This window comes from Rhynchophorus ferrugineus, unplaced genomic scaffold, assembly GCF_030347505.1.
Source record: "Rhynchophorus ferrugineus isolate W39M unplaced genomic scaffold, kcgeb_rfMv2 rfM5, whole genome shotgun sequence".
In the NCBI taxonomy this organism is placed as follows: domain Eukaryota; kingdom Metazoa; phylum Arthropoda; class Insecta; order Coleoptera; family Curculionidae; genus Rhynchophorus; species Rhynchophorus ferrugineus.
This window is the reverse complement of record NW_027472584.1, coordinates 10,002,869-10,029,055: the sequence shown is the minus strand read 5'-3', so window position 1 is coordinate 10,029,055 and position 26,187 is coordinate 10,002,869. Positions and strand designations below refer to the sequence as shown.

Sequence of the window (26,187 nt, the reverse complement as noted above, 5' to 3'; positions counted from 1 at the left end):
AAAAAACCTGATATGATTTACATATTTAAAAATATCTTGTTTTTTAAGAATTTATATTTTCCACCCAAGAATGAAAATAACATAACATAATAATAAAGCTGAACCTATTTATATATTATTTCGACATAAATTTAGTCGTAAACGTTTTAAATCAATAGAAGTTGCAGCTCTTGGTACGATATCAAAATTTCTCCACTCAATTTCAATGTTTGTAAAGTGGATAGCATACTATTATATTTTACCCTAACTCTTCCTTGCTCGCACCCTTAATATGAAGAGTAGAACTTTAAAATCGATATATAAGCCTAGATCCGTACATACGTTACCCGATAGCTTTCTTGGTCTTAATAAGGAAACCCAAAATAGTTCACTTATATTTATTGTTTAAATAATATGAGGACAGTGAATTTCAGAGATTTTTTGTAAATTTAATTTTAATTAAATTAAAATATAATTATTAATTATTATTAAAAACATTATTATTAAAAATATTATAATATTAAAATTAAATTTAATTTGTAATTTTATTGTAAATATTAATTATTTTATTTTCCCACCTTTTGTTATAAGTTATAATCAAGAGGAACAGTGTCTGGTGAATGCAACGCATAGGATAAGACTTTCCATTTAAGCGTTTCCATGTAGTTTTCACTTTTTCAGATTTCAGTAGCATCATTTTTAGCCGCATATCTCATGGAATTAAACAGGAAAACTAAATCTTCCTGCAAATGGTGGTTTATTGACTCGTAATTGACATAATACGAGTTTAGAAAAATGATTTATTTATTTTGAGACTCTGTAACTATTATTATAAAGCGACCGATAATATGGTATGCGTTACACCTTGTTCTAGGTGTTTTTCTAAATCTTAAAAAATTTAATTTAATTCGCAGTCCTGGTACTACTAATTTATTTCGATTTACCTAAAAGAAAAGTATTAATCTATCTTTTATTCAATAAAAATTATTACATTTAAAGTATTGAATTTATTTTTGTTATATAGTAGATTTTCTATATGACAGTGATGTCTTGTGAACCTGTTGTTTTAGTAAGTTTTCTTAGTTTGTGTATATAACCTATTTTCATATAATCAATATTCATGAAATATCGGGAAACAAAAACATTTGTTTAGTGGTAGGCACCAGTAAGTTTGTTTAGTTTTGTTGAAACTTTATGTATGTATGAATAAATATTTCAATCCCATGATTTTGAGTTTTGAAATACATTGTTTTTGAAATAAAAAGTATTTTTTGACAATTTTCAAATATATGTCACTATATCCTCTTAGTGATATTAAATGATAAATAGACAAATATTTTTCAGCAAATTCATTTCATATGAAAAATAGACAACAACGAACCTAATTTTAGGAATGTTGTCTATTGATTTCTATGACCTTGTACCATCTTACAGATAATATATGAATATTGTCGCGCGTGAAACTAAGCGAAATAGTAGTCAGATAGGGATAAGTTTGGTGAATATGTCTAACTTCGACAGGATTTTGCTTCAGTGTCCAGTAAACGCCGTTTTTCAATCTACTTCACTTGTTGGTTGGTCGTTGCTCAATCATCATCGTGTGGCCAATTTCAGGGAAGTTGTAATGAAAAACCTCCTTTATATCCCAATGGTTACACAGAAAAGCATTTCTGGATCTTTCCACAACCTCATGCAAATAGGATTTTCGTAAAATATGTATTTTTCAACACCCTTCGCCTGTTTGTGTGTGTGTTGGTGACGGTTGTCTATTAGTTATAAAGTATTAGAAATAGCTGGTTTTGCGTTTGTGTTAAGTTTTCATCGATCAAAGTTTTATAAGTTTAAATATGTACCTTAAAAGTTTGAAAATGTGAAATTGTAATTTATAAGTCCAGGACATGATTGTTCATTAAGATGGAGATCACTACTCTAAAATGTTTGTACCAATAATTAAATATTCAGTAAAATACAACGTCGACACTAAGAACAGTACAAATTGATTGCTTTAGAAATATATTTCCTTGTTGACACTCGTGCGGTGTCAAATGTGCAACTTATCAGCTTCCCTCAGTTTTGAGAGTTTTTCAAAATCACAAAAAGCGAAAATATTTCTATTTTAAATGTAGTAACTAGTTTTTTTTGAAGCAATAATTCATGTTCACATATTTTTAATTTGTGATATATTTTGAATTGCGATATTGTAACCGTGGATACCCATCTGTTGTAAACAATGTATCATATTAAACTACCTCCTGTTACCCATCTTAGATACTAATAACGATGAATAAATCAGTTCACAGGTGGTTTAGTTCGGTTTTTGAGCATTTCCGTGCCATAACGGGTCCCATTTCTACGATAACGTTTCAAATACCATTATATGTTTTTATGGGGATGCTTCATAAAATAGCCATGATTAATGATTGCAAAAAGATGGGTGCCTAAATAATGCCGGTCCTTATTTTGTAATTAAAATATGTCTCAAGTTTACCTTATAATGATATATAAATTGACATTATTATATAAGTTACTATATATTTTTGGATTTTTATATATTTTTAAGTAGTAGAGTTCAAAAAAATTGCAATATATTCAGACATATATCAGTTTGTTCTAACTAACCAAATACTAGATAAAAGTAGCTACTGTTGCCTACACATTCATTCAATCGATATATTAATCAATTCTGGCCTGTAAACAAAAAATTAACAACGGTATAATTACCTGTACAAGTTGATCCCTGAAGCAAGGCAATGTCTCCACAGTCACATCGGAAAATTTGAACACGTTCACAAAATCGTTGTCAGTTAACGTATCTAATATAGCTTCTACAGAAGCCCTAGCTAAATTCGCTCTATGCCCAGCCATCGAACCAGACGCGTCTAATAAAATTGTGATGTCTTTTGGCGAGGTTGCTGCTCCCACATACCAAGCAGACGATCTAAAGTCGTAGGGCCTACGTCCAGCTCGTGATTCCTGTAACGTAGAGAGATCCTCTGGTGGCCATGCGATTCCGGGATATCGCCTTAAAAATCCGGATGAGCTTCCAAAAAATTGCCACGAAAGGGATGGATCTCCTTCGTAGTTGCTGACGAAAAGGGGATCCAGGTGGGCTGACCATTGTATAGCTCCAGAGACTTCAGTATCTGAAGAGAATAGTTAGAAAATAGATACACAACCTACAGCAGGGACTATTTTAAAAATTCGGACCCAGTGTAGTAGTATATATAGTAATTATTCTAATTATACAACTAGCAGAACTATATAGTATGGAATAAAGATATATTGAAAGGCGGTTATTTTTATTTATTAAAATTTTTTTTGAAATCAAAATTTAACAGGTCAATTGAAAAGTCCCCGGCCTGGCCATACATGACGCTACTAGAATTAAATCCATATATTTTTTAGTTATCCGTAACCGTCAAAAGATGTGTGTATAAATTTGATTGCTATCGAATTAATAGTTTGTGAATTATAGCATTTTGAGTGAAGCAGCTTTTGTTATTGTGAAAAAAAATGGATCAACTTGGCTTGATGCCGAGTTTCCGGACGCTGCCTCAGGAAAATGAACTATCAAGGATTGATATGCTAAGTTTAGACGTGATGTAATGAGCACTGACGCAGTGGACTAAAAGAGATTGTTAAATCGATGAAAACATTAAAAAAATCCACAAAATGATTTTGAATGGCCGTAAATTGAAACTGAATGAAATAGTCGGAATATAACTCTGAAGATATCAACTGAAGGTGTACATAATATCATTCAATAATATTTGGGTACGAGAAAGCTTTGTGCAAAATGGGTGCCGCGCGAGCTCACTTTTGACCAAAAATAACGACGAGTTGATGATTCGGAGCAGTGTTTGAAGATGATCAAGAGTAATAAACCCGAGTTTTTTCGTCGATATCATTTCACTCCGAAGCCCAATCGACAATTATTCGAGTGGACTGCACACGATAAACCGGTTCCATAGCGTGGGAAAACGTAACAGTCGGCTGGCAAGGTTATGGGGTCTGTATTTTGGGATGCGCATGGAATAATTTTCTTTCATTGACTATTAGACATATGACAACAGCGACTAGCGTTACGTAGCGTTATTGGGTCGTTTGAAGAACGAAATCTCCGAAAAATGGCCGCATATAAAGAAAAAGAAAGTGCTTCACCAAGACAATGCACCATGTCAAAAATCCATGAATTTCTTCCTCATCTACCGTATTCTCTAGATGTGGTTCCCAGGGAATATTTCCTGTTCTCAGATCTCGAAGAAAGAATGCTCGCTGGGAAGAAATTTTCGTCGAATGAAGAGGTGATCGACGAAACTGAAGTCTATTTTGAAGCAAAGGACAAATCGTACTACAACAATGGTATCAAAAAGTTGGAGAATCACGACAATCAACGTATCACCTTTGAAGGGAATTATGTTGAATAAAATAACTAATTTTGCAAAAAAATGTGTTTTCCTATGGTAGGCCGCCGGGGTCTTTTCAATTGACTTGTTAAAATGATAAGCCATTAAAACTAAGACATAATTAAATTGAAATATATTAAAAAATATAAAAATGAATTGATGATGCTTTGAATTAAATTCAATAAGTTTACTGATATATAATGTTTGTCAAAAATATATAACTTGATCAATTAAATTAAATGAATAAAAGCAGTCATGGTGTTTACATTTCTATGCCATTCATTATTAATTAATTTGATTACATACAGAATGCATATTAGCATTACAAAACATATCATTTAGAACAGAACCAAACTGGAACACACATGAAACAATAATAAAACTGTTGTAATTGTGCAGCCCAACTTATTTAATTATTACTGCTTCACATATCTTACATAGAACATGTTAATTGAGTTGTGTATTTTTAATTTTATTACGTAATTTGTATATTTTTTAGTTCGGCTTATATAAATGAATTGATACGGACCAGATATATATGGTTGTATCTATTATTGTTAGTTCAATTAACTGTTTTTTGTCATTATTAAAAATGATGTAATTAAATATAATGATTATCTATCATTTAAAATATAAATAAATTACAGAAAATATAATAATATAATATAATATCATATATAGCGTTATTAATAAGTTTTTCCTCTCTTTTATTATTACCGATTACATTATATAATTATTTTCAGAGTTTTTTTTTGTATATCAGGAAAACACAATATATTATAAATTCTAGAATATCAGGGAATAACAAAAAAGTAATTGAATATTAAAAAATAAAATAAAATCAATTAAATAATTTAATTACTTGTTTGCGTATCAACTACAACATTATCATTAAGTAATATTAATGAATAATTAAATCAGAACAAAAGATGTTACCAAACAGAAAATGACTATAAATTGTTTCCAATATTGCATTTTGAAATCATTATATAATAAATTATCACCTCTTTAAAATCGGATATATTCATTTTAAAGCACATGTTTCGGGTGTAATATACCTATTATACGATTATTAACATATTTCAGTACTTCTGTTATATAGATAATTGGGAAATTTGTTATTGGTATAATGCAATTAACTATCATCTGTAATAATTTTCATTAATACTTTAGTTAGGATATTTAGATAATATTTTTTTAATATTTTATTTTACACTGCTCATTATATTATTTTACTAACTTAAAAAGAGAATAGCACAGGTCTGCAAAAAACATGCCTAAGAGCTATTTTGGTTATGTTTTTGGGTGTGTTGAATCCAAAAATGAGTTTTTTCTTGTCATAGGATGGAGTTTCATGATAATTTGATTCATTATTAAAGATGTGAAACGAGTTAAAGTATTATTTGATTTACGAATAATTAACGATTTTTGAATCTAATATACGTTCACTAGCACGCACTAAAACTTTTTCTTTTTCCCAGTGAGGCTTCTCTTTGTACATTTTCGCTTGTAAAAAGTACCAGGAAGGCACAATAGTAGTCTGATATAATTGATCTCTTCTCCTTGGTATTTTTTCTCCATCTCTTCAATCTCCTTGTGAAATTGTTCACCCAGCTCTTGACTCATATCTCCCAACATTTCCACAGAGTAGTCGAGGTGGAAATGAATAAAATGTATATTTAAACTCATTAGGCAATCTAAATCTTGAAATGCTTTTAGCATTTTTTTGACGATTTGTTTATAGTTAGGGTATGTATGATATGACCTAAAGAATTCCCTGCGACCTCTTTTTTTTTGGAATTGAGGATTTTATGATCAATCTACCCTTATTTTTGAAGATCCATCATGTTCGTGATCATTGTGGGCCAATTATAAGACGCCTAATGTCTGGTCCGATAAAACACCTTCTTTTCCTTTGCCTCTGAAAAGCCTTGGAACTTTGAAACCATGTATTTAAAGTAATTTCCATCTTTGGGATATGATTTTACAAGTTGCTTCATCAATTTCAACTTTATATGTAGTGGTAGTAAAAGATATTAATGTGGAGGTACCAATGTTTCTTGGAGTACGTTTTCTCACCAAATTTAAGCTCCTTCGGTGGCCAACTCTCTTCGGCCCAGTGATTTGTTCGGTCTCTGCCATCCCATAGACACAAAAAGCACCAAAGGAGAATTTGATAAACCTAGCTTGTTATGCGAGCAATATGTACATTTTTTTAAAATCGCCGCACATCTACCAATCTTGGTCTTCATATTTTAATTTGCGAAAGACCAATATAAGTTCCTGTAGGTTTCTTTGAGGTGCAGAGAATGACCTACAATAATGGAAGCATAACAACCGCCATTGTGAAAGAGAGCTGCTTTAAGGCTTCTTTCTGATGAATCTACGCAATAAACCAGTTCCAAACTTTCTGGATTTTTTTTCATATTGTTTTCGTTTTCAGCATACCGGCACATAAAAATCAGTTGAAAATTCACAAACATTTTGTTGCAGACCTGCATAATATATATCATAATTGACTAATTGAATAATTAAAATCGAGATTAATAATTACGTATTAATGGATGCATGACTTGTTTATATATAATTTCATGTGCATCTATAATTGTAAAATTTTTCAATATGTCACTAAGTATGATACTAACAATTATACGCTATCATTAACAATATTTGTATATTGAATTCTATAATTTTTTAATAAATAGTCTTACCTGAATCTTGTACTCTGGATGGTGTTAAAACCGTGCTTAAACTGACGTTAACCGGTAGATGGTCAAAATGGGGATTTGGTGTGAGAACCAATTCACGTGTACCATCTGCTGGTCGTCCATCAGGAGCGAATGCATTCAATCGTTCGGCGTTGTAGTATTTTGGGGTCGAACCAGAATTGTCAGGGCGCCAAGCTAACGCTGCTTGTTCAGCAGAGTCCATAATACGCTAGGAATTGATAATATATATAGTTTATATCGTCTTGAATTGAGAATAATAGTTTCGACATGAAAATGTGTGATTAAAAAATAACAATATGAATAATTTTCCAGTTAAGTGTTTCTCTTTCAATTTTCGGTGTTTTTTAATTGTTATTTCAAACTAAAATACTCTTTGTTTAATGGTTGTATATTACATTTGATGTTAGCGTTAATATGATTATATTTTTTGAATCTTATCTTATTTATAATTAAATCTAAGATATCATATCATACGCTATTCTAGTATTATGTATATATAGTAACATATGTGTTATAAGAGGGTTAACTTCTTTATAAAATAATATTCTATAAAAAAATTAATATTTTATAAAATTAAATTCGTTTGAAGCAGATCTCCAACAGAATTTAGTCTTATTTGATCATTAAATTTGTTCAATTAATATATCAATGAGTTAAAATTTATGGGATTGTTGGGGTTCATTTATTTCGAACCAAAATTCCTTTGGTATTATCGTAATTTATTATATCAATAAAATAAAATAAAAAGCGATTGTTAGGAACATTTGTACTTTATTTGAAGGTAGAATCTTACATCAACAATATCTTATCAATATATTATTAGCTTAAGCCATTACTGATATACTTGTTCTTGAATATCTCATCATAGCCTCTGAGAAACAGACCTTTTTGAATGATTTTTGGTGTTTCGCATAGTGTTTCTTTAGTGGTTCCTTTAGCTTCGTTCCAAGTGACTTGACTTTGCGACAGTTCTAATGTGATTCATATGTGATGACGGTCTTAGAGTGGCAAATTATTTATCTAAATGCGGCATTTTTAATATGTAACACTACAATTCTGTGGGTAATTGGAGAAAAGCAATTGTGACTTCCAGAGCATAAGTATTCCGGAAAGAATTTTCTATATTTTCAGAGATTTCTGTAAATCAGTTCATATATCAGCATTCTACCGTATAAAAATAATTCAAGGACAAAACAGTTAATGTTTATATTTATTCACTACAGCTACTATTTATTCAATATTTTAATGAAGTAATATTTTATCTGAGTGTGAGAGATTCAGTTTATTTGCATATTGATCTTGATGGATTCTTCAATCTACTTAGTCACTATATACATTTAATTTAATTGAACGTAATTTTTTAGACAAATAAAAATCTTACATGATGATGTTATATATATATATATATATATATATATATATATATATATATAAAATATATTTATTTTCATACCTATCTCTATAGTCTATAGGGAACAAATTTTTTCGAGTTACGACTGCTTTTCTTCGTGTTGTTTTTATTCACTTGCACATTTTGTTTAACGAAGTTGTTCGATTTAGTTGTACATATTTTACGACAATTCGGGCTAAAAATGTTATGTGGTCCAACTCTGGTTATTCGAATCATCATCCTTGGCTCGATGAGCAGTTGTAAATGTTTCCTTTTTTCTTCCTCTTCTGCCTCTTCCACTCGTTTACGCAGTATTATGTCTCCACTGATTATACAGCGTATATATGAAGTTGCTCTGAAAGCAGCAAGTAACGTCTCCAAATCCAGCATTCTTAATATACGACACCACAATTCAATGGGTAACTGAGGAAACACATTGGCTGATGCCAGAGTATTTGAAATAATGTTGTACATCTTTGTTGATACGTGTCTAGCGGTTAAGGATTTAGTGATGCTAACTTTTAGTTCTCGCTGTATATATAGCATGAACCGTATTATGTCCCATAAAATCATTAAAGGGCATCAAGGTCTAATTTATTTCTTTATTGTTTGATTTGTTTATGACTACCTGTTATTGCATCAATAAAGTGCTACTAATAAATTAATTTTCTTTCATGTTATCATATAACCCATAGGAAATAAACCTTTTCGAAGAGTAATTGCTTCTTTTCCAAAACCAAATACTGCATTCTTAATATACAATACTACAATTATATGGGTATTGAAAAAACGTCTTATAAGAGTACTTCAAAGAATGTTGGATATTTTTATTGAAATGTGTAAAGAGTAAACGATTTAATGATATAAATAAAACCATTGAAAGGTCTAACTTCATGTATATATTTGTTCCAGCCAGAGGTTTAATTTATATCAGAGTATACGAAATAATTTTGTACTTTTTTCAGAGATTTCTGTAAAACAATCAAAGTTTTAATCACACTAGCGCTATTTCTTCCAGTATATTTAGCAGAAGATGTTCAATCTACCGTGTAAAAATCAATCAAGCGCATCGAGACATGCAATAGTATTCATCTTAGTTAATGTTTACATCTCTTCGTTACAGTTATTTAGCTAAATATATGAATGAAGTAAATTTTTATTTAGTTGTTGTGCGAGGGGTTTAATTTATTTGTCAAGTTCATTCAGCTTGAATCAAATTACTAATCTAACGTGTACATATAAAAGGTTACAATTTTTAATGATCAAACGCTTGTTTTGGTTGGCTAACCAGATATTTCTAATAACCCCGCATTTATTAATTTTGTTATTTATTAGTTATTATAGTATTAAAAAAATTCTACGTTTGTTAATTATCATATCACAAATTAATATAAATGAACTAATATAAAAACATTTCTTCAATAAAATATTTTTAACAAAAAAATTGAACCGACTTCAAAAAATAAGTAAAGAACTCACTAAAAATTAAAAAATAATCAAACTTAGATATTCAACACAAAAAAAACTTAAAATAAAATATGTACATAATAATCGTTGTAATAACTAAATAAAATTAAAAACCTTATTTAAGCTATCTACTACACGTATTTTTTATTCTATTATATACACATAATTTAGCTTAATACATACCTAAACATATTTATCTATTTACAATATTATTTTAACTACAACTAACTGATCACTTTAAAGTAGGCGCGAACAACAAATTATATTTGTTTTATTCGTAATTTAATTTTTTGTATGTCACAAAATTATATTATTTTTGTATTGTTTGGGATCGGCACCAACTTCAAAGTGATCAGTTATAGTTAGAGTTAAAATAAGATTGTAAATAGATAAATAGGTTTAGGTAGGTATATTAAGCTAGATTGTGTGTATATAGTAGAATATAAAATACGTGTAATAGATAGGTTAAATAAGGCTTTTGATTATTTTTATTTAGTTATTACAACAATTATTATGCACATACTTTATTTTAAAATGTTTTTTTTGTGTTAAATATCTAAGTTTGATTCTTTTTTAATTTTTAGTGTGTTCCTTATTTATTTTTTGAAGTCGGTTCAATTTTTTTGTTAAAATATTTTATTTTTATGTTTTTAGTGTTAGATATTTATTCAATAATTTACACACCGGCTTACTTGGCGCAGTGGCAAAAGCGACGGTCCTCCTACTGTTGCGATAATCGTGGGTTCGAATCCTGCTGGGGCATGGTCGTAAATTTATGTTTGTGATTGTTTAACATTTGTAATTGTCCTTAAACAAGAGTGCGAAATCCGACAAGGAAAATGATACCAATCACGCCAGTAACCAGGCTGGGTGAGACCAAATGTCTTCTGGGATGATTTCTAATTTGGTCAGTCGCCAGTCGGCAGACTTAATGCCGAGGACCGTGGTTCGGAGTCCACGTTAAATTGTAGGTCTAGTTCAGATAAAGCCTCGTTGGTAAAAGGAGACTTTTAAGTACAAAAAGAAGTTATTTTATTCAATATTACAATGGGTAGGTGCAGCCGTATAAGGAAAAATAGGGATAAAGAAACAATGATTGAAAATAAGGAATGCTTCAGGCCCCGGGGTTCGCTAGGTTTTATATGCTATAGTTAGTGCTTAAATAGCAAACTGAATATCTTTTTCACTGAACAACTTCCGATTTTCCGTCACAACAGCTCAGCAATAACATTATACCCAAATATCTGATTATTTTAGATAAAAAAATATATGTGAAACTTTGTACGTGCCTTTTGACGAACATACATTAAATATATATATATACTACATTTAGTAGTTACAGGGGATATAGATAAAATAATATGAAAACCGTGTATTATCTGCGATTGGTAAAACAAGCCATCGGTGAAATATATGATATCTCTCTCTCATATGTTGTTTAGCGCTTCACGAGCTACTGTATCCACTGTAATGACAGCATTCATAAAACATGGCAAAACATCATCGGCGAAGCGCTGAATGATGTCAATGATGAATCATCGTTGACATTTTTTGCTACAAGCGGGCGAGTTTCTGTACGAAGATCCAGAAAAGAAGCCTATGGTTAAACATTCCATTGGAAAGTATTTAGACACTTTACTAATCTATTCTGCGAATATTTTCAGCTGTTTTAAAATGAATGATGGCTCAACACCTTGTTAATAAACAAATATTGTGCATATATCAGGTGTTCATATTATTTTCACCATCCGCTGTATGTCAACCTTCAAACACATAATTAATTCCTTTCAAATTATAAATTCATCTTTTCCATTTCGTTATTTATTTTTATTTTAAAATCCTAAAAATATGTTTGTGAGTTTTATTGTCAATATATGTCAATCACCGAAATGAAAGTGGATTTCAGGCTTTTCAAATATTCTTTAATAATCGAAATTTAGTGATTTGTCGTATTACAACATAACATTATTGATGTTTCAAATCAAATGTCGAGGCAAGACGTCGAATTTAAAGTAAGTTTCCTCATTTTTGTTTTGAGTATATCGAAAAAAAAATATACATAATAAGAAAGGTATAATGTGAAGTTTGACATGGGTTTTATTAACTTAAATTTTTCTTTTTTTTTTTCGAGTTTATATACATTGTAAAGGCTTTTCAAATTGATTGGTTTTTTATTTATTTGAATTAAATACAAAATTTGGTATAATAAAAAATGTTATAATATATAATGCATGGAACTGATAATGAAAACCATAAAACTTAATAATTTCATTATTTAACACAGAATTCGATTATGAATTGTTTTTATAGACTAAAAAGTTTCTTTGATAACGGTTAAATGCTATTAGATCTGTTGTTTTTTGTTGATGCTCGAATCATCAATTAACAGAGGGAGATTTAGTAGAATCCTCTCTGATTAAGTCATCTGAACAATATTTTGACTGATGTTTGGCTTTCAGAAAGCTGGGTATACAAAGGATGTCGCATTAATTAACAATGGGACAAAAACACATTTGAATACAGCTTTAAAAAGGTTTTGTCCATTATTTAATTGCTGCGGATGGGATTTTGGTCTTTTACCACAAATCTGAATGAAACTGAAACTTTAACCTTTGAATGGTTTGAATCTGATTCTTACAAATTGTGGTCTATAAATTGGTCAAAATATTGTAAGCATTGTTTTTTTTATGCAGAATAGCTTTATTTGTGAATTATTCGTTAACTAGTTAAATAATAAACTTAGACTATTATTTTAATCTTCTAGACCAACAGAAGGTAAAGATTCGTAAGAAAAGACCCAGTTTGTAGAACAATAACCTTTTTTGACAAGGATGTAGCACTCTCTCAAATCTTCTCAAATCTCAAATTCTCAATCTTAAAATCAAATTTCAAATCTAAAGTTTCCTTTAGCCACATATACGGGCTATCTGTTTAAGGCTGAAGCATGTCTCGGAATGCTTTAAGGTGGCACAAATAATTATACTCAGAAAACCTGACAAACCTGCAGAACAAGTCGAATCTTACAGGCCTATTTCGCTACTACCTGCAATATCAAAGCTATGTGAGAAACTAATATTTAAACGTGTTAAACATTTTGTAACAATACCAGATTTCCAGTTTGGTTTTCGAAATCACCATTCAACATTCGATCAATTGCACAGAGTAACTGTGGCTATTGAAAGAGCGTTTGAGGAAAAGAAATACTGCCCTGCAATATTCCTGGATGTCTCACAAGCTTTTGATCGGGTTTGACATTTGGGATTAATCTGTAAGATGAGCAAATTCTTACCGCGTAACTATTGTCAATTGCTTGAGTCATATTTATTCGGAAGAAAATTTGGAGTATCGCACGAAATGGCGTTCTCGACATTTAAAACAATTTCGGCTGGAGTTCCACAAGGTAGCGTCTTAGGACCTCTCCTGTATCTGCTCTACACTGCTGACATTCCAACAACAAAATAAACACTACTTGGAACCTTTGCTGACGACACAATTATTATGGCAAAAGATATATCTCTGTCTAGGGCAATAGAAAAAGTGTAAGTTAATAGCTCCAAATCTGTCCACGTTAATTTTGCATTAAGGCGAAATAATAAAAACTTAATTATATCACTCAATGGATGCCCGACTCCTCAAGCAGAATCAGTTAAATACCTTGGAATCCATCTTGACGGTAGATTAAATTGGAAATATCATGTTAGACAAAAAGCAAAACACATTAGAACCAAAATAAAACAACTATACTGGTTAGTCGGTAGATACACTCAGCTTGATCTACAATCAAAAAGGTTGATCTATAATACAATTATAAAACCAATTTGGACCTATGGGGTAACAATAACTCAGATCAAGTTCTTCTGAAAACGCGGTTGTTCGCGAGCTGGTCGACATGCTGGGAGCTTAGCACCGCGTCACCGCTAACCTCCCCCTTTTCTAGGCTGAAACGACCTCGTCCGTCGCTGCAGTCATAATTTTTGCCTCCATATTACAGTATCCAGTTGTGTATTAACTCAAGTTCGCGAATCAATAAAATCACCGGGTCCTCGTGCCCAATAGCGGCTGCCCGATCAGCTGGTGCCATATCCTCAAATTTAATGCAGTAGCAATAGCGATCCACAGGGGTCAACTGTGAGGCGGTTTCGGTTTAGTGTATTGGTAAGCCTAGAGGCAGTCCCACATAACCCAATCCAACGCCTGGTTTTAGTCCAGAATACTGGGCAAAACTGCAAAAATACGTATAAACAAACTACTTGAGAGAACAAGTTGAAACTTCGAATCGTACGAACTAAGTGAGTGAATCTTAAGTGCTTGCATATAAGCGTGAAACAAAACACTTTGTGAAACTCGACCTCTGTGTCATCATACCCTTGTAAAAACCCTATATTTAGTTTTTTATGAATGTGTCACGTTATAGATTTACTTTATTTGAGAATGAGTAATACAATATATTGCTATTGTCTACCAGTCTTTTAAAGTCTAAAAAAGCCGGCTCTTTTATCTCTAAACTCAAAGGAGGATTTGCAGTCAAATATCTTGTTATCCACATTACCTCCTGGGTATGTATGCGTTTATAACATTATAAATATAACTTTTAAATAATAATAAACCAATTTTAATAATATAACACTTGTAACAATGTTACAATACAATATCAGATATGAAAAACACATTTTGTCAACATATACTCTAATATACGAACAGCAATATTTTATATAATGCCATATAAGGTTTTTTTGATGTTCTGGAATAGAGAATGTATACTTCTTTTTAATTTGAAAATTTTTTTTTGAAAAATTAAAAAGAAACTTGAAAAAAAATTTCTTTTAAAATGAAAGCCTCTATATAAGACTTCATGCTTTTTTAAGTAGATTGTAGATCCAAGTGATTTCCAGTAATAGCGCTCAGGTGCTCAGGCTATATTACTGAAGGTATATGAATCACCATTATCATCAATTGATAGCTGGCACTCGGAGATGGAGTCTACTTCTCAATCAATATGCCACTGTTGGCGCTACAGGGTTTCGAGCATTTTTCATCAAATCTCTGCCATGCTGTTCAGTGCGTTTTCTATCCAAAAGGTCGATTTCGTCCCAAAAGTCTGTGAGACATTTCTTCGCCTTTCATTCGACAAGCATGTCCAAATCATTGCAATCTGCATCTCTGGATTTATCCCAGGAAGTTTTTAATTGAACATCATGTCTCTTTTTTAATATTTTCGCATTTATTTTAATGATTTTAAAGAGCACTGGATAAAAAATATCTCCTTGGGGGACACGGCTAGGATCCCAAATGAATTCAAAAAATTGTTTCTCAGTCGAAAATGACTAGCCATCGTAACATGCCTGAAGATATTCAATAATTTTTAGGGAAATATGTTGTAGGAGCTTCTAGGGCTCCCCAAAGCAAGAACCAGTGCAATTGATAATATCACTCCGTTGCTATTATTTTGCACTTTTCTTAATTTATTCTTAGATTATGTTACTCCAATTATGAGTGTATTATTAATATTTTTCAAAGCCTCAGTATTTACCTGATCAAAAATTCCTTATCATCAATGAGTATCAAATTAGTTAAGTGTCGATATCATTATATTGGATGCACTTTACTCTTTATTTACTTAACAATTTTTTCTCATATCTTATCTATTTCTATATATGTTTTTCAATTTTGATTGTTAATATAATATATATACTCATTTATTTCTTCATAATCAAAAAGAACAATGTATGGACAAAATTATTATTTTCTGATTTGCTACTTCTTCAGAGTATAGCGTAAGTAAGTTTCTTTCGTTGATATTCTAACAAATTAGTTTATTTAATACAGTTTCAATCATTTTATAGCTCAAGTTACTATTTCCAATAATTTATTGCATCATGAAAGGCACATAACAAAGTCCTCATGTTTCTAGACCTATTATTATCATATGTTAAAGCATATAATTAGAAAATATGTTCGTCGAATTTGTCCCCCTTGAAACATATTATTATTAATATTCGGTGTTTCAGTGTAATTAATATCTTAGAAGCAAATGGCCAAGTTAAACTTTCAAATGCTTCTTTATAAATATATGGAACGGTTATGAATATACTTGTATATAGCTAACAACTTCGAGTCATGCAAGCATTACGTCACAGGATACTATAAAAAGAAAACCCAACTATATTTAACTGTTAAAATTATTTTATCAATAATAAATAAATACGACAAGTTACAAAAAGTAATATAAGTTTAGTTTGATAACTTCATTAATATTATATAAATACAGTTTAATAAAGTTACCCAAAGAATATTACATTATAAATAATATATTTAATATCTTAATGGTTCAGATATTTAATTATATAGTTTTATTTCCATAGATGTTATTTCTTTTCGAGAATAGTTCATTTTAAAACAAAAATTAGGGTAGTCCTTTACGTATTCATCATCATCAATTTTCAGTAGGCATTTTAGGAGACTGTTATTTTATTGATGCCGTATGATTGCAATTGAATTTAATTCCACATTACTAACTATATTTCATTGTTTCTCTTGATTTATGTTAACGAGCATGGACTCAAATATCATCAAAATTCTTTCCAAAAAAGCCGAATTCAGAGGAATAACTACTAAGCAATCAATTCTAGGATGATCTCGATGATAAATACTTCGCCTCCAAGCGAATATCAGAGTTTAACAGTTTCCAAATATCCATGTTGTACAGAGGAATTGACCAAATAAGCACCTGGATGATTTTGGTGTAGATTCTAACATTCCCCTTCCTCCAAGAGCAACTTGGAGAGCACTTTTGCAAATGATCCTACTTCAATTTATTTCAAAATTAGCAATTCTCATTTTTTCTCATATATCAATAAACCCACTTAATTACATATTTGTTACTGTTGATCTATAATCATTGCTGATGGTCTGTTGTATTATGGGCTCGCTCAAGTACAGGTAATATCGTGATGTAACCTCGAAGCCTCACTATGAACCATTTAAAAATAAAAACCGAACTAATTACTTTTAAATGTTTTTGTTTGTTTAGTATTAAGTAATCTGGAGAACTCTGGCTTTGTATATTGTACTTTTTATTTGCTGTTAATGTAGTTTAACTTTCTAACTTTTTCTACTGCAAAGTCATGGTCAATGTTGTAATTGTTTTAGTTGTTTAATTTACAAATATATATAATATAAAATTTTAATATCTTTCAAATCCATTTTAAATATATTTTCAAATATTCAGCGTTGAATGCACTGAAAAATTTGTTTACTATTTATTCATATCCCACAAATCGCAGACATTTTATTTTAATAGCATTTGTTTAATTTTAATATTAACACACATACTGACATTTTGGATTAAACAAGAGGAGAATTTCATTGTATTGTGCTCAAATACATCGGAATGGTATCTTTGTTTGTCGCTAGTAGAAGAAACGAGCGTTATTTTATATTCCTTTCGGAACAGTTTCGCAATAAACGGAAATCTTATTGGATTTAATAACAAATAACTTTTTCCACCCAATGTTAAAAGTTTCCCTATGTTATATAAGAATCAATATTTTCCCTCTTATAAAAACTTTTTAAGGGCATGTTAGATATATAAGAGGAAACGAAAACAAGTCAAATAATACTTGGACATATATACTGAATTTATGTTATATAGACTTTGAATAACTAGTAATTATTACTATCAGTATCAATTTTTTTTGTAATCTGTGTTAGAGTAACAAATCATATATTTGACAAGTCAATATAAAAATAACTAACAATAATACTCCCGATATTTTTAATAGCAAGACAAAGAAGTTGTGACCATCGTCAATATTTATTTGCTTATACAATAACAGGTCAATTGAAAAGTCCCAGGCCTGACACATCGATGGCGCTACTAGAATTAAATCCATATGTCTTTAGCCTGTTTTTACCTTTTAAGGGTTAGGTAGCCCTAGCCCTTAAAAGATGCGTGTATAAATTTGACAGCTGTCGAATCATTAGTTTGTGAATTATAGCATTTTGAGTGAAGCAACTTTTGTTATTGTGAAAAAAATGGATAAAAAGGAATTTCGCGTGTTGATAAAATATTGCTTTTTGAAAGGAAAAAATACAGTTGAAGCAAAAACTTGGCTTGATGCCGAGTTTAAGGACACTGCCCCAAGAAAATCAACCATTGGTATGCTAAATTTAGACATGGTGAAATGAGCACCGAAGACGGTGAACGCAGTGGACGCCCAAAAGAGGTTGTTACCGACGAAAGCATTAAAAGAATCCACAAAATGAATTTGAATGACCGTAAATTGAAAATGAATGAAATAGCAGAATCTCTAAAGATATCAACTGAATGTGTACATCATATCATTCACGAATATTTGGGTATGAGAAAGCTCTGTGCAAAGTAGGTGCCGCACGAGCTCACTTTTTGCCAAAAACAACGACGAGTTGATTCGTAGCAGTGTTTGAAGATGATCAAGCTTAATAAACCCGATTTTTTTGCGTCGATATGTGATAATGGATGAAACATGATTCCACTCCGAAGTCCATTCGACAGTCATCCGAGTGGCCTGCACACGATGAATCCGCTCCAAAGTGTGGGAAAGCTCAACAGTCGACTGGTAAGTTTATGGCGTCTGTATTTTGGGATGCGCATGGAATAATTTTTCATTGGCTACCTTGAAAAAGGAAGGACCATCAACAACGACTATTATATAGCGTTATTGGGCTGTTTGAAGGACGAAATCGCCAAAAAACGACCGCATTTGAAGAAAATGAACATGCTGCTTCATCAAGACAATGCACCGTATCACAAGTCAGTGAAAACGATGGAAAATACATGAATTGGGCTTCGAATTGCTTCCCTATCCACCGTATTCTCCAGATCTGGCCCCCGGCGAACCGAATCCGCAGAATGCTCGTTGAGAAGAAATTCTCGTCGAATGAAGAGGTGATCGACGAAACTGAGGCCTATTTTGAAGCAAGGGATAAATCGTACTACAAAAATGGTATCGAGAAGTTGGAGGGTCGCTATAATCAGTGTATCAGCCTTGAAGGGAGCTATGTTGAATAAAACAAACTAATTTTGTCAAAAAATGTGTTTTACTATGGTAGGCAGGGACTTTGCAATTGACCTGTTATGTTACATCTCACAAATTACTATATGAGTTTATTACTGATGATTTTATATATATGGAAATAAAATAAAACATACGCAATTTCCAGCTTGCCAACATCATTATCAAAGCCATTCTTCATAGCTAATGGTATAGATTATTGATGACTATTTATGTTATGTCATTTATTTATCATTTCTTTTATTGTAATAGTGCATGTCTATGTATTTAGACATGTATGGAGAAAAAATACCCTAATTTTTATATATTATTTACTATAAGCGGTGTATGATTACTGGAAATGTTATTTTACTGTAGTATAACAAAATATATAGCTAAACTGATGATCGCATGACATTAAAAGAAATAAATAATGAGGGATTTGTGAAATGTGGTGATAAATGAATTGTCATTGTCATTCTAAGTAAATATTATAAACTATTTTTTATTACTTACCATAACAGCACTCATTTTGAAATCCATCATATTCTTCACTTCTGTCGCCATCTCACGTATTAAAATAAGTCCATCTTTCCTAACTACATCTATATCTACGTCGTGATATTTCTGGAAAAAGAAACGTTTGATTAGAACTTGAGAAAATAATTTATTTCAATATTATATGTGATATAAACGGTATGATAAAACCATAAAATATCTGAATATTACATTTCGTCAAATATATATATCGTGTTTCACTTTATCAAACAAATTTAGTTTAATTTTTCAATCCATTTTTGACGATAAATAAAGTTAAAAACCATTGAATTCAATCAATTAAGTCGATTAGTTAGATTTTGGTGTTTACACGTTTTGTCTCTTGTTTCGTTACACTATTGGAATTAAATTAAAGCTTTATTGGACAAATAAAATGGAATTTAATAGAACAATATTTATAACAAATTTTATGATATTTTAACTTTTTTGATAATTCTATAATTTTATCAATTTTTGTTAACAATATACTCAACATATAAAAGAATACATTTTATTCAATCCATTAGTAATTTTTTTCTGTTTATACCTTTTGCTTGGTATTTAGCTACAATATATACAATACATAATTTATAATAATTTATTTAAGCAGGTAAATATTGAGAAAATTAGTATCAGAGAAGTTAAACAAATAACAATGAGAGAGATAATTGTACAAATGTTCCTGGATCTAATAACAGGGAAAATTTTAAAAAAGACTATCAGAGAAGGGTGTAAAATTAATAACATTCATATTTGATGTAATATTACAGATGAATTAATTTCCTAGCATCTGAAAAGTAGCTAAAATAATCATAATTCTGAAACCGGGGGAAAACCAGAGATCACATTCTACCGGCCTATAAGTTTCCAAAATACAAAGTTTTTGATAATATAAAAAATCATTTCACAACATCAATTTGGGTTTCGTAAGAAGCTTGGAACTATAGAACTAATAGACTGGTAAACAAAAAATATATTTTAAAGTCTCCTTTTACCAACTATCTAAAATGAGCCTAAAGTTTAACGTGGGTTCCGAACCACGGTCCTCAGCATTAAGCCTACTGACTGGCGAGTGACCAACTTTAGAAATCATCCCAGAAGACATCCGGTCTTATCCAGTCTGGTTACTGGCGTGACTGGGATCATTTTCCTTGTCGGATTTTACACTCTTGCCTATTATATTCACAAATATTAAACAATTACAAACATAAATTTACGACCATGCCCTAGCAGGATTCGAACCCGCGGTTATCGCAACAGTAGGAGGATCGTCCCATCGCCTTTACCACTGCGCCACCAAGCCGGCACCAAAAGATATTGTTCAGGGCATATCTCAGGCCTTTGATAAAGTATGATTGCACATTCTCCCTTATTCTTATTTTCAATTATTGAAATGTTATCTCAAAAATTGAGCCAATAAAGGTAATTATAAAAAATACTATTTGCCAATATCTTATTGCGATATCTCACTTTTAAAAAATAGGACTGAGGCGCACAACATTCTTTCTTGAGACTTACAGCAATCATCAGCCCTCAGATTAGTTATTTAGCTACTATTAGCAGGAATCTAAATCATTATCCATCATGTATCGATTGAAGTTAACGAGTTTCTAATAAGAATTAAGATTATATATGTAATTAATTGATCAAGCTTCTTAAGTTGAACAATAATCCCATCATTCAAATCCTCGTGCCAATATGTGATAAGTTCCACAATAAGAGATATCACCTCTTTATATTTAATTTTCCAAATGCTTGTCGTTTCTTTTTTAGTGTTCAAGATAATTGAAATTACGATGATATAACTTCTTAAACTTAGACAAAGCTTATATTATTATAAAAGATAGCGATAACATAATCAACATTCTATTATATTACATAACAATTAATGAAAGCGCTTATCCAGGACATTAAATAGAGTTAAAAAGAATAATTAAAGAAAATATTTTATTAAACAAATTATACCTAATTTTGCCCGTTATATTAATTCATGGGAATTTGTAGTATTGTATTTTTTTCACGTATATAGTTTCATTCATTGTATTGAAACCGAGTAAGAATATCAACTAGTAATAGAGCCGCCCATTCATCACGAAAATGGTAATTACTGTTGTATGTAAAATTGATTTATGTCAGACCAATGATATTTATGTTGCGAATAAATGCGTGATCTATGTAAACTTTCAAAATCACCAGTAAAATTAGTGGATCGCGTGATTGAAGAAAGCCAACCGGATTACAAGGGTTCACATACTGGGCTCAAACCAACACGTCATTAAAACGAACATAAAATAAGCAATAAAAATTAAAAGCAAAATTACCATATCATTATTTTGCGTTTTGTGTTTTTACCTACAATTATATCGGGACTAATCATAAAGTATGCGCCGGTTTAACTCCTTTTATTTTTAGTTAATTGCTATCTGGATAACTTGATTAATTTAATGATTAGATGTAGGAAACTTATTTATTACATTACGTGCTAAACTTAGTTCTACCGAGATCTAATAATATAATGTTTCTCAAATAGATTGTCGGGTTGTTTTGTTAACCGATTTCAAAAAAGGAGGAGGTTCTATGTTCGACTGTACATATATTTTTTAATGTGTTTCTCCGTCAATTATGGACCGATATTCAAAATTATTTTTTAATTCGAAAGACTGAACTTCCGAGGTGGCCCCATTGAAGCCAAGTCAGGATTTAATAGGGGAAAGGGGGGAAATCGAGGCAACCCTCAAGTTTCAAACGCACGTACAAAGTTTTCACATATTCTTATATCTAAAATAATCAGATATTTGGGTATAATGTTATTGCCGAACTGATCTAACGGAAAACCGGAAGTCGTTCAGTTTGCTTTTTAAACACTAACCATATCATATGAGAAGCCGTTAAAATATTGCAGGCAACTACTTCTGTAGTGAGTGGTTAGAGCGTTCAGCTGACATGCGGAGGTCACGGGTTCGATTCCCGGCGGGGGCGACGACTTTTTGTTGTTGTTCTAGTTTGGTTAGAACATTTGTCAAAGCACCTAGTTAGGTAGCGGACACCGGAGCCTGACGTTCCTTATGTTCAATCATTGTTTCTTTATTCCTATTTTTCTTCATACGGGCAATAAAATAACTGCGTAATTTATTAAGTAAATATCGAGCACTAAACAAAGAAAAGTAAAATATTTTTAAGAAAAATATTGAACCGGCTTCAAAAAATAAATAAGTAACTCATTAAAAATTAAAAAATTATCAAACTTAGACTTTTAACATATGTAACATAATAATCTAAATTTAACAATGTAATAGTAATGAAATATATACATAATAATCGTTGTAATAACTAAATAAAAATAAACAAAAATCTTATTTAACCTATCTACTACACGTATTTTATATTCTACTATATACACACAATTTAGCTTAATACCTACCTAAATATATTTATCTATTTACTTATAACTTATCGCTTGAAATTGGTGCCGATCCCAAACAATACAAAAATAATATAATTTTGTGACATATACAAAAAATTAAATTACGAACAAAACAAATCTAATTTGTTGTTTGCACCTACTTCAAAGTGATCAGTTAATAGTAGTTAAAATAATATTGTGAATAGATAAATATGTTTAGGTAGGTACTAAGCCAAATTGTGTGTATATAGTAGAATATAAAATACGTGTACTAGATAGATTAAATAAGGTTTTTGTTTATTTTTATTGCAAAGCCCAAAAAATACAAAAATAATATAATTTTGTGACATATACAAAAAATTAAATTACGAATAAAACAAATATAATTTGTTGTTCGACCTACTTCCAAGTGATCAGTTAGTTGTAGTTAAAATAATATTGTAAATAGATAAATGTGTTTAGGTAGGTATTAAGCTAAATTGTGTGTATATAGTAGAATATAAAATACGTGTAATAGATAGGTTAAATAAGGTTTTTGTTTATTTTTATTGTCGGGCACAAACAATACAAAAATAATATAATTTTGTGACATATACAAAAAATTAAATTACGCACAAAACAAATCTAATTTGTTGTTCGCACCTACTTCAAAGTGATCAGTTAATAGTAGTTAAATATTTTAAATAGATAAATATGTTTAGGTAGGTATTAAGCTAAATTATGTGTATATATTAGAATATAAAATACGTGTAGTAGATAGGTTAAATAAGGTTTTTGTTTATTTTTATTGCAAAGCCCAAAAAATACAAAAATAATATAATTTTGTGACATATACAAAAAATTAAATTACAAACAAAACAAATCTAATTTGTTGTTCGCGCCTACTTCAAAGTGATCAGTTAGTAGTAGTAAAATAATATTGTAAATAGATAAATATGTTTAGATAGATATTAAGCTAAATTGTGTGTATATAGTAGAATATAAAATACGTGTAGTAGAGTTCCTTATTTATTTTTTGTAGTTGGTTCAATTTTTTTGTTAAAAACATTTTATATACTTATGCCTGTAATCGTGTTAACTATCATTTTAATTGATGTTTTAGTCGGCTTTGTTGGCGAAAGTGATAAAGGCGACAGGACGCTCCTCCTGCTGTTGCGATTGTCGCGGGTTTGAATCCTGCTGGGGTATGGTAGTAAATATATGTCTATATATATAAAGTACATCCATGTCCTAGCAGGATTCGAACCCGCGACTATCGCAACAATAGGAAGACCGTCCTGTCGCCTTGACCACTGCGCCAACCATGGCGGTTTATACCGATACTAACTATATTTTAATTTTAAAGTTGTAATGGGAATGATCTTAGGATCATGGTGGGCAAATAATTTATTATAAGTTAATATTGATACCTGGATTACAAGTTATATTTATAGCACACAACAATTTCATATATTTCAGGTGTAACTAAAAATAGTTAAGAATACGCACTATGTAAAATTTCTCAAATTGTTCCAAAAATATTTTTAGAAAGTGAGAGCTTTTAACTTAAAGTTATTTTTTTATTCAATTGTTTAGGTCGTTCAATCAGTTCGAATTAAAACGGATATATCCTATATTATAGAGATATTTTTCAAATTTAATGCACTTAACATATTCCAACAATACTTCATTTTCTGCATCATATCAATGTGGTACTTTTGCGGAAGGCCTCCCAAGTACCTCTCTAAAGATACAATAACATTTTTGTATAAAATTTTTTTATTGTGAGAAAAACCAGAAGTCAAAGGAGGCTAAATCTGGTGAATAAGCTCACTTTAATTCATTGGCTTCAGCGATGGGTTTTCGAGTTTTGTAAGTAGGTGTACTATATTTTTTTTTTTTTCGAAACATCCAATTGCTCCATCCAATCTACATCCAATTGGTCTAAGAAGTTGTGGTAATAATCTGAGTTTATTGCTTTACCAGTTTAGGGATAATGTACGAACAAAATTGCTCTCACAACCCCCCCAAAAAAATGATTCTAACTATGATAGAACTACTAAATGATATAACTACAACCTAGTATTGATAATATTTTTATATTATTATGTAAAATAGCAATGTAAAAGAAAACCAAGATATTATATGATTATACTAATTTAATTTAAGTATCATATTCATGTGGTAATACGTTTTTTCGAAAATTGATTGAGGCTATAAAATTCATCTGACTCTGCGTCGAATAAATTACCATACATGATAACAAATGTATTTGCCGTTTCACTTATCATATGTGTGAATTATGTTTGTAATTTAGATTACGGCTACTCGTAACTTCCATATCGAAGTATTACATTTCCTAAACCGAACACAAAAGTTTTCATTGCTGTACTTAGCTTCGGCAACATTAGAACCACCATTTTAAAAAATATGTTGATATTTCAAAGCAAATCGAGCTACTATTTCGATGAAATTGAGTAATAAAACATTTATTTCTCCCACAAGTTGCTTCTCATATAATTTTAATTGTAGCTGTATGTCTAGATATCAGATAAATAAATAATATTATAAAATATCTAAATTTCAAAATAATCTTAATTTATTTTGACAAATCTCAGGTTTTAATTCCGTTAATTAATGTGTTATCAATAGATAGTATTTTTATATGAGATATAGTTATTAAACGAAGATAAAAATAGATACATTTATGGATTCTCTTGGGATTGGAAATTGTTCTCTTTTGATTTGCTATGGATTTATAGATGATTAAGCAAACTCGTCAGTTAATATTTCCTAATATATTTTGATAATATAATTTAATTGTGATATATTGAGATTTAAAAAACACGACAGATATTTTCAAAGTTAAACATGAAAAATTCATATCTCTTGTTGTGGAACTTACCATATTTTGGCACAAGGATTTAAATGATTGGACTATTGTACAGCTTAAGAAGCATGACCAATTGAGATGAGATTTATTGAGGGTAAACTGTGGGAAACCTTACCAAAGTCTTACATATAGTATTCTTTTATTAAGTAGCTTCATGACAAGTATACATAAATATTCTAATAACTTTATATATTCTTTTTTTTCTGTTATTTTAATTTCAAAAGCTTTTTCTTCTAAGAAAATAAATATAATAAACAACTATGTAACGTAACTTGTAATAATATTTTAGTTTTAATTAACGAATTTATATGATCTTCATTGTTATCTTGATTGTTGTTAATAAGTCTGTCATCTATCAATTTCCAGCGGTTA

The 26,187-nt window shown here is 30.4% G+C and overlaps 2 protein-coding genes across 4 annotated transcripts in view; one reads left to right on the top strand and one right to left on the bottom strand.

Moving 5' to 3' along the window:
• The window catches only part of HUWE1 (HECT, UBA and WWE domain containing E3 ubiquitin protein ligase 1), a 158,327-nt gene that overhangs the window by 41,375 nt on the left and 90,765 nt on the right, over positions 1 to 26,187 (top strand). The gene's annotated exons all lie outside the window — the stretch shown is intronic.
• Positions 1 to 26,187, bottom strand: part of stol (voltage-dependent calcium channel subunit stolid) — a 66,445-nt gene that overhangs the window by 38,183 nt on the left and 2,075 nt on the right. For all 3 annotated transcript variants that reach the window (XM_076405303.1, XM_076405302.1, XM_076405304.1), the window contains exons 3-5: positions 19,520 to 19,630; positions 7,097 to 7,322; positions 2,701 to 3,122 (exon numbers count right to left, since the gene is read on the bottom strand). In XM_076405303.1, the coding sequence (XP_076261418.1) occupies positions 2,701 to 3,122; positions 7,097 to 7,322; positions 19,520 to 19,630 (759 nt within the window). The remainder of the gene's footprint in view (positions 1 to 2,700; positions 3,123 to 7,096; positions 7,323 to 19,519; positions 19,631 to 26,187) is intronic.